The following is a 9,206-nucleotide window of genomic DNA, read 5'->3' on the forward strand; positions in this document are numbered from 1 at the left end:
AATTGGCAGGCTCATGATAAATGCATGGGATTTGTCTAAAATATTAATCAAATATAAATGTGCAATGAATTTAGTAGTGACTTATTCCTGAGCTATATTTGGAACCAATTCCCAGCCATGCAGAGAAGAGGGAGAAGGAAATTAAGGCATTGTCTGAAACATAATAAAAGCTGAAATTATGAGAAGAAGGGGTATCCTAAAATTAATGTAGCAGAAGGAGATCTTTAAAAAGATCTCTGAAAATGTTTTGTGTTGTGTGTTTTCTATATTTTGTGGGTGTTCTCAGTGGGAAAGAATGACACTTTAACAGCATACAATTGAGTTGTGCAAGTAATACATGCAATGCAATTAGTGCAGCACACAAATCTCGAGTCTGCAAAGTGGGATTGCTGGCTCATGTGATCTAAAACAGTGGCTCTCTCAGGAGGCACTCAACCTGTTTCCAAAGGACTCTCTGCTTATGCAATCACGCAAAATAGCATCTCTGAGGCGGGGGGCGTAAAACCCCAGTCAGCACATGAGACACTGGGATGGTAGGAAGACGCCCAGGCAAGGCAAGTTGAGTTTGTAAATGTCAAACCCGTGGTCGCTGGTGGAGTTTACAGCGCGCCTCACACAGCCAATCAGTTCTCCGGCAGAGTCAGCTCAGCCTCTGTCGGAGTTGCTCTGGAGCTGGAGCACAGTGTGAGGATACTGTGCGTAAAATCTACCTGTCAGACGCAGCAGCGGTGCCATGGTGGCGGGCAGAGCTCAGCGAGCAAAGTCCGTTCTCACACACAAGGAATAACTTACCTTTTTCAACGGATGCCGTATGTTGCGCTACGTTGGAGGGCTTCCCTCAAAACTGATCATGTGAAGTAGAAAGGTGGCTCCGTCCGTCTCCATCGACTCAGATGCGCCGAGGAACGATGCTGAACAAATCTGCGGAAGGATTTTCCACTACAGGTAAGATGATTTTCGGAGATGTTTAGCTCCTAGTATCCCAAAATATTCTTCCAGGGCAGATGGGGGATCTCTCTATAGTACAAAAGAGCAAAACTGTGAAAATTAGTAAGATTTTCCTCATGATCAGCCCTATAAAATTAGTAAATGAAGTATTTGCAATTTTATGTGAGGTAGAAAAAAAGGTATGACGTCATCACAATAATGATCATTGTGTTTGTGTGTGATAAAGTGAGTGACATGTATGAATAAACTATATTAAAGACTAGAACAGAAATAATGTAGAGAGAGAGAGAGAGATAGAGAGTATGTGCTCATGATTATTAATCATTATGGAGTCTAAGCACACTCACATGTGCTAAGTGCACATCTTCTCCTGTCAGATGAATTATTTGTGGATGTGGGATGTGGTTTTTGTTGTCTAATGTAGTGTGTAATGGAATTCCCTGTTATCTGGAGAGGGGCTCAGGCTTGGGAGCATGTGAGAATGGAACCCGCAGGGCATGGTGTGGAAGATACTGAGTCTTGGGTGTGTGGGCTCAGATTCAGCCACTGGCCCTCATTATTCATGCTTCTCCACATCAAACAGCTTTGAAAACAACAGTGACTGCACAAGCTTTTGTTCTTGAGGGGTCACAGAGGCCAAAGGTCTGCTGTAGATCTACATGTCTTGGAGTATGTAGGCGATCTAATCCAAACAAATTCAATAACTATCTGTAAATGTCAGCTTTGTGAGGGTTTTCTATTTTGTAGTTTTTTCTGAGGCATTGACACAAGTCTTGAGGCTGAAGTCTGTAGCACTGTTGTGCTAGATGGCATTATATATTTTTTTGGTGTTTGTTATTTTGCCCAGCCCTTGAATGTTTGAGTCTAGGTCGGTGCAACTCAATCACCTCTCAAACCTCATAAATCAAGCCCTGCCATACCTCTTTTTTTCTAATATTAGAAAAACCTCTTGTGTATTTCCACCCTGTGGCTCATTTCTCACTATAGCACTTTCAACAAAAAAAGTACGACATTACTTGATTTGCTACCTTCTGCTAGCTATTTCCAAAATATGATGCAGCTACCTGACTGGCTGTTTCATTGTAAGACTGGGATTCAAGATTAATTTGATGGATGAGGTCTTTGTTGGCCAAAAGGGACTAACCATTTGTGCTGGATTTGCAAAAAAAAATAGTGTATTTGCTTTCTCAAAGCTGGACATGCTCGGATCTCACAGCCTCTCATTGGTGGATTTGTTGCCTTAGTGACGGCCTCTCCTGACAGAGGTACTGTGTTGTTGGTTTTTAAACAACACATTTTTTTAACTGATCTTCCACTCATTTGTCCCACTCTTCAGTTGCATTTAAAAACATTCAGGCAGAGTCAGGGAGGACAGTTCACAGACAGCAATCAGTATGCAGTTCAAAATACAGCAGCACCTGGCCCACTTTTCCTGCTTTTCAATATAGGCAGCTGTGATATGTGGAATATATTTTTCTCCCTACATGTTTATCTCAATCTGGGGGTGTGAGATGCAACAGTTGAACATACAGCAGATGGTGATTTTATGGCTCAGACTGGTGAGGGCTTGCGAGAGGAATCCTGATTGCCAAACAAGATTAAATATTTTCTGCACTGAATTCATGTCCTACTAAAAACCTAATGTTGGGTCTGACTGGATAGCTACACTGCAACTAGATTAACTGTATTTTTCCAATAATGTGTTATCATTTAATGGAACTGCTTTTTTCTCTCTTTTAAAGTTTTTGTTAATCAAATTTAATTGTAACTTAATATGTATTTCCAGCTGCCAGACTGCCAAATCTTTTCTGGACTCCATCCTCTGATCCATAAGACGTTTTAACCTGCCATCATGGAGAGCCTGAGTGAGCTCCAGAATCCCCTGCTAGACAAAACCAGCCGACACGTGGTGCACAATGATTACCAGGGTTACCAGTGTGACTACCCAAGCCAGCCTTACCAGGACAGCCTCATTGGCTACTACTACACTGAGACGAATGGCAAGCATAAGACTCAGCAGTTCCTGGATGCCACATCCCTGCATCTAGCGGTGGAGGCCTTCTACAGGCCCAACTTTATCCTGTACAAGGACGACGTGAGTCTTCACAGCAAGGACTCCAAGAGCGAGAGCTTTGAGACCACTTTCACAGAGAGTAAGGACACTGTGTTGGACGGAGTCTCTACAGAAAACCCTCTGGACAGCATACAAGGGGAGAAGGATGTGAAGATCCAGACGGTGTCGTACGAGGTGGAGGAGGAACAGGGTCCTGAGTATGAGGTCAGAGGACACACCAAAGAAAAATATGAATAGGTCTAATGCATATGTAGCAGTTTACAGTTCTTTAGTGGTATTTTATTTGGAGATGTAGGTGCCTGATATACTGGGTCTCTACTCACAGTACATATTTCAGTTGTAGCCTGTAGTGTGCAGATGTAGAAACAAGTATACTTAAGGTTTCTTACTCCTGCTACAAGCTATATGGGGATAATTACTGTAACTGCACGTTAAAGAGCAAATTGATGCAAGTAAGAGCCATTTGGCAGTGTTTGACAGAGTAATAAGAATATTGAGTTGCTATATGAAATTAAAGGCGTTACAACACTTACTCGTAACTGTCAGGGCCATCTTTCAGCAGAAAGTGAGTCATGGCGTTTATAGTGATGCTCATTATTAACTTATTTCATTTTAATAGACTGCCAGTGTGATTCACGCTCATTTCTAACTCTGTTCTCTAAATGGTCAATTTACTGGAGTCTTTCAATTCTAGTGGAGGGTAATTGTATGCTTTTGTTTTATAATTACATTCTAAGAAAATGACACATCAGAGTTTATCCACCCAGACTATTGTTCTTTTAGGAATATAACTTCACTCTTCAAAGAGAACCGTGACAGCAAAAGAGCAAAAGTCTTTTCAGAAGTGGTAAAAATCTAATTTCATCTTGGGACGCTTGTGAAATACCAAGGGCTATGAGCTGGCAGAGGAAGAAGTATTGCAACCTAACTGGGCTGATGATCGCGCCAGAGCCTGTCACTCGGAGGCCTGGCAGATAGATAGAGACGTGGCAGCGAATGTCATTAATGCCATAAGTAATGCCGTGCTGTGAGGGTATTAAGCGGGACTCCGCTGATGCATGGCTGTCGGAGCAGGTGAGCCTGGAGCTAAAGTTATTCCATGTCAATTCAAAAGAGCAAATGAATTTGTTGAACAGTGCTCAGATGAAAGTTGGGTTTCCAGCTGTAATATGAGACGTTTTGCTCAGCACCTGTGTTTCTTTACTTTCCCCTCCCGTGTGACCGCGCGTGTGTGTGTGCCCTCCTCGGTGCTAAAAGACCCACAAACTGTTCCAACTGTGATGCTGATGCAAAGAAGTCAAATCAAACATTTAGAGGACTTTTACAGCAAAGAAGATTATAAACAAGAGGCAGAGAGCAGAGCTGGTGAAGGTTTTATTCACATCCTAAAACTCCAGGATATAGTCTGCAGCAACTTGTCAGCATATCATCACTACATGTTTCCATGGTGCCCCAATCATTGTCTGGACCCAGCAACACACAAAGAAACTACACAGCTAGTTTTTGACAGCAGATGTTTGACATCTGTGTGACGGAGAGAAAAATAAATTGCAGGTAACAAAGTAACAAGAGCGTGTGGACGATGCCACTGTGATTGTCCCTCGAGTAACAGGGTGCAGGGGTCTGTGTGTTCCTTGCTGTGGAGTCGACTGTCCCCTCCAGACTCTAACGAAGCCTCAGAGAGAGCTGTGACAGGGTTGTTAAAGGCACTGTGCCTGTGTGGAGCCCTATCAGCTATACTGGCATCAGACCAGACTGGGAGTGTGTCCCCACCCAGCCGGACTCGGTGTCAGGCAGGCTGTCTGCGGGACTGAATGCACCAGTCACTCAAAACTGTTATCAGGTCTCGCTACAAAGATAAAAAGGAGATTACTGCTGTTTGTTCCCAACGGTTTATTCATGTGATGTCAGATTATGTGGTTAGGACCAGCTGCTGTTTTGATGGATCACACCCGGCTGTCCAGGTGGACAGTGTTCATAAAGCAGATAACAGAGAGCTTCATAATCTTTTCTTGGCCAAGGTTGGGAAACTGATGTCTTCCACTTCCTCCTAACATCTAAATAAGGTTTTTACACAGGCACGCACCTCAAAATAGCACAAGATAATTACATTAGATCCTGTGGTTTGGCAAATGAAGATCAGATTAGAAGCTAAAAGGGAAAATTGTACACAACATGCTCAAAACTGTGGTCGTCTGCACACGCGTATGGTTAATTTCTTCTCTGCCCACCTCCTTGACTGTTCTTTAATTACCTCTAGAATGGGTGGTTCAGTTCCTGCCTTACATATCGATTTCTATTTTGTGCCTTCCTTTTCCCCGCTTTGATTGATCCCTGCAGGCAGCAAGACTAACAAATGAAACCTGCTTCTCATGGGGGCTATTTATTTAGACAAACATCCAGTCAGTCTGTGGGACAGCTGAGAGAAGTATAAGGCAACGTCCTCTTAAAGGTCACCCATGAAGCCATCCTCGCTGCAGGCACAATGTGCCAATGTAGTCTGGGTAGCATTCAAATCTATCATTCATTAGCCCTCTCAGCTCTTGTGGCCCCGAGTTTGAGTATCGAGGCACAGTACTGGGAGCTTGTTGGACACTCACTGCCTCGTAAGATGCTGGGTGTATTGAGGAGAGGTGGTGGAGGTCTCTCTTGCTGTAGAAGCAATTTAGCACATAAATGACGCTGTCTTCTTGCTGTTTCCCCTGTCACCGTGCAATGATGGAACAATCCGTTAATCCTGTGTTATCTGTCAGCCCGCTCATGGGTGTTGACAGAGGCACCAAATCCTCTCTGGCTGGCTGAGCACATCCTGTTCTGGGTGGTGGTGAAACAAGGGCAGATACACTGACCTGTCAGGGTGGGGGGTTGTCAAGCAACAGTACTGTGAAGATGTCCAAAGTACACCTGACTATGTACACATGTCAACCTTGCTCCATTATTATTTAGGTGTCAATCTCAAGATCACTGCACTCACCTTTTGTGAATCATGTTGCGAATGTGCAGTTTGTTGCACAAATTGCCTGTGGTAGAACTTGTCAACTAAAAAGTGCATCATCCTTTCGTTTTCTGACATTTAATTATTCTTCATCAATCCGCTGTCTTCCAGAGTGACAGCTCCAGCGACAGTGAGAGTGAGGACAACTTCATCGTGCTGCCCCCTCGGGACTACCTGGGCCTAGCCATCTTCTCCATGCTCTGCTGCTTCTGGCCCTTGGGCATCGTTGCCTTTTACTACTCTCACAAGGTAAAGGCCCAGAGACCTCAAGCCTGTCATTAACACTGATTACACTCCATTCTATTTAAGGTCAGCGAGCACAAGCACTCAGGCTCAGTGCTACCACAGCCCATTTTCCACCCTGTGACCCTCTATGCAGTTGTTTCAGATGATTGACTAAGTAAATTCATCAGGTTCGGCCCACTTCTCAGTCGTTCATATTCACTTAAGGAAACCATTAACATTGAGGTTTCAGTCCGCAGTATGTTCTGTGTGAGCAGTACACTGCAATTATATTTTTAAGTTATTGCATCCATAGCTGAGACCTCATGTGTAATTATAGCAACACCTTAAGTTCGTCTAGTGTCAGTTTCTTCCTGGTCTGAAAAAGATTAGGCTTAGGCCCTGCAACCTCAAACAAAGCACAGCATATCTCAGTGGTTTTGCAACATCCTCCACAGTAATTGCCGAGACAATTATACCGGAGCAGAAAATAATGTGTCAGAAGAATAAATAAAGGCCAGGCTCATTTTTTGATAGGAAACCAAAACACCCAAACAACACATTTGTCACTGTCACAGGGATAATGACCTAATTGCCATGGTAACTAATGGCTCCCTGAGAGCATTTCTTGTTTTCTCTCTTTTAACACCTACTCATACACTCGGTGCTGATGAGTAACACACCGGCTCATTTCACTCTCTGCTTTGTTTTGTCAGACTGGCAAGGCCATCGCTAAGGGAGACTTCTCCAGAGCAGGAATGAGCTCCAGAAGAGCCCTATTCCTGGCTGCTCTTTCCATCACCATTGGAACAGGGATGTATGTGGGGGTGGTTGTAGCCCTCATAGCCTACCTGTCCAAGCCCGGACACGTATAGCACTGGGACCGGTTTGCTATGCGGGAGATAGAGAGAAAGAGGAGGCAAGCTGGGAGGAAGGGAAGAAACCAAGCCGGACAGATCTGTTCACCTCGCCTGAAGGTGTGGGCCTGTGTTGATGCGGGGCTGTCTGTGAAAAGAAGAACCTATGTGAAGAGAAAAGACTTAACAAAGATGTATGGATTGAGTGTGACTTTGACTGCATATTGATTCGGACTGAATCTTTACTTCTGGGATGCAAAACTCCCACCGAGGTATTCCACCACCACCACCGCACGAAGAAGAGAGGACAGCGCTGAGAGAGATGACTACTCTTCAATAAGGCTGTGCTGTACTTATATGTTAGACAAAAACTGAGCTCATAGCAGTAAAGAACTACCTACCTTTTACCGCATTAGTCGTTTACAGCAGTTTTATTTTACCTTTATAGTAGATGTATTCTGTGTCAATACTATTTCAAATTGTGTATTGTCCACTTTGTAATTTCTTGGAAAAACAGTCAGCCAGTGGGTTTTTATGTGATTGTTTATTCAAGGAATATACCAGAAATTGATACAGTCTGTAAGCAGAGAGAAGTGGACCCTTGAGAAAAACAAAGGTAAATTTTTGCAGTGTACACAAAGTTGCTGAAGAGCATTCGGGAAGGTTATTTGTGTTTATTGTGTACTGTAAAATTAGTCAATAAATACATTTGGCATGAATAATGAAACATCCTCATCCATGTCTCTCATCCTCTTATTCCCTGTCTCTTTGAGAGGAGTGCCTCAGTGTCAGCCTTTTCCAACCTTGGTTAGGTCTACTTTTACCACATGCGGTAGCGTATTCTGCAGTTGCTAGGCGGTATATGCCATTATAGGTAAGCTCTCAACTAATCAACCAAGAAAAAAATATATTAGTGTTAAGTAGGAAATTGCCAAACAAGATTACAGATTAGATGCTGATCTTTACAAATAAACTTCCCATCAACCAGTCAGTTGTGTCTCATTAGCAAGCAAGCAGAAGCCAAAAATGTCCATTACTTTTGGCTTCTGCTTGCTTGCTAATGAGTTGAAATTGTTTGCTAAAAGTAATAAATAAACAGTTGAAATAATTAGTGAAAAATAATTAAAAAGAAAATTAAAAAGCTATTAGCTATTGAAGTAAATGTAATGGATAAATAGTAAGTAGTTAATCCATACAGTGAGAATATATTTGGAACATGATGGCTAAGGTCGATGAAGGGGTAATAGAGCTCAACTGATGAGGCTGTCGGAGTACATCAGGCAACAAAGGTTGGGGACCACTGAACAAGACATGGATTGTGTGGTTAGAGAAGCCTGTCAGAGTGTATTGTCGATCACAGGGCGTTATATTGACTACAGCCTCTGCTGTAACTGGCATGGCTCCTCGCCGTCTTTTGGCATCACTCACTGTCTAGCTTCGAGGTGACTTTAGCTGCCAGAGTGCTGTGAGTGTCAGGAACAATGCCTGCTTCCTAAAGTCAGGATGTCAGAACAAAATGAGAGCAGCACTTTATTTCCCTCCAGTACTTGGAAGGACCATTGTGCACGTCCTGTTCTCTTGCCCCACCTGCCATCCAATCAGGGCATTAGCCTCCAGAGCCGTAGTATCCTAAACCACTCAGTGCCCTTCAGGTTCAACTTGCAGACAGCATTGATCACATACTGAGCTCAAGAAGCAGAGGAGAAAATACTCTACACCTATATTATTCACTGCACCAGGAGAAATTGTGCAGATGGAAGGGTAAGCAAATCTTACAGGAAAGCTTGAACAGCCTGACCTCTTCTATATTTGGCCATTTTCTCTTTTGCAACTTCTCTTCAAGCAAGTCTCTAATGCATGTGGCTTGATGGGGGAGACGGAGGTGAAAAGTGCCGCTCTCATCAATGGGAGCTGTATGGGGTGCTGAAGTGGGCTCACTCTGCGAGCGAGTGCAGCTCTGCATGTGTTTTCTTTCCCTCAATAGATAGGAAGCTTCACCCACGCCTGCTCACTCTCTCACTCACAACATCCATAGCAAGCTCAGACCACCAGAAGCAAACTGATTTTATTAGTCATCCACCCCCACGTGAATAAAAACTTTCCAAGAGGC

General features: G+C 43.5%; 1 protein-coding gene across 1 annotated transcript; it reads left to right on the top strand.

Annotated features, from left to right (window-relative positions):
• Positions 1-401: 401 nt before the first annotated feature.
• Positions 402-7,831, top strand: LOC127361392 (synapse differentiation-inducing gene protein 1-like). The gene is made up of 4 exons (XM_051395972.1): positions 402-945; positions 2,735-3,226; positions 6,129-6,266; positions 6,956-7,831. The coding sequence occupies exons 2-4, from the start codon at positions 2,801-2,803 to the stop codon at positions 7,112-7,114; spliced, it is 723 nt and encodes a 240-aa protein (XP_051251932.1). The 5' UTR covers positions 402-945; positions 2,735-2,800; the 3' UTR covers positions 7,115-7,831.
• The last annotated feature ends 1,375 nt before the right edge of the window (positions 7,832-9,206 follow it).

The sequence above is a fragment of the Dicentrarchus labrax genome, unplaced genomic scaffold, assembly GCF_905237075.1.
Source record: "Dicentrarchus labrax unplaced genomic scaffold, dlabrax2021, whole genome shotgun sequence".
NCBI classification, from domain to species: Eukaryota; Metazoa; Chordata; class Actinopteri; family Moronidae; genus Dicentrarchus; species Dicentrarchus labrax.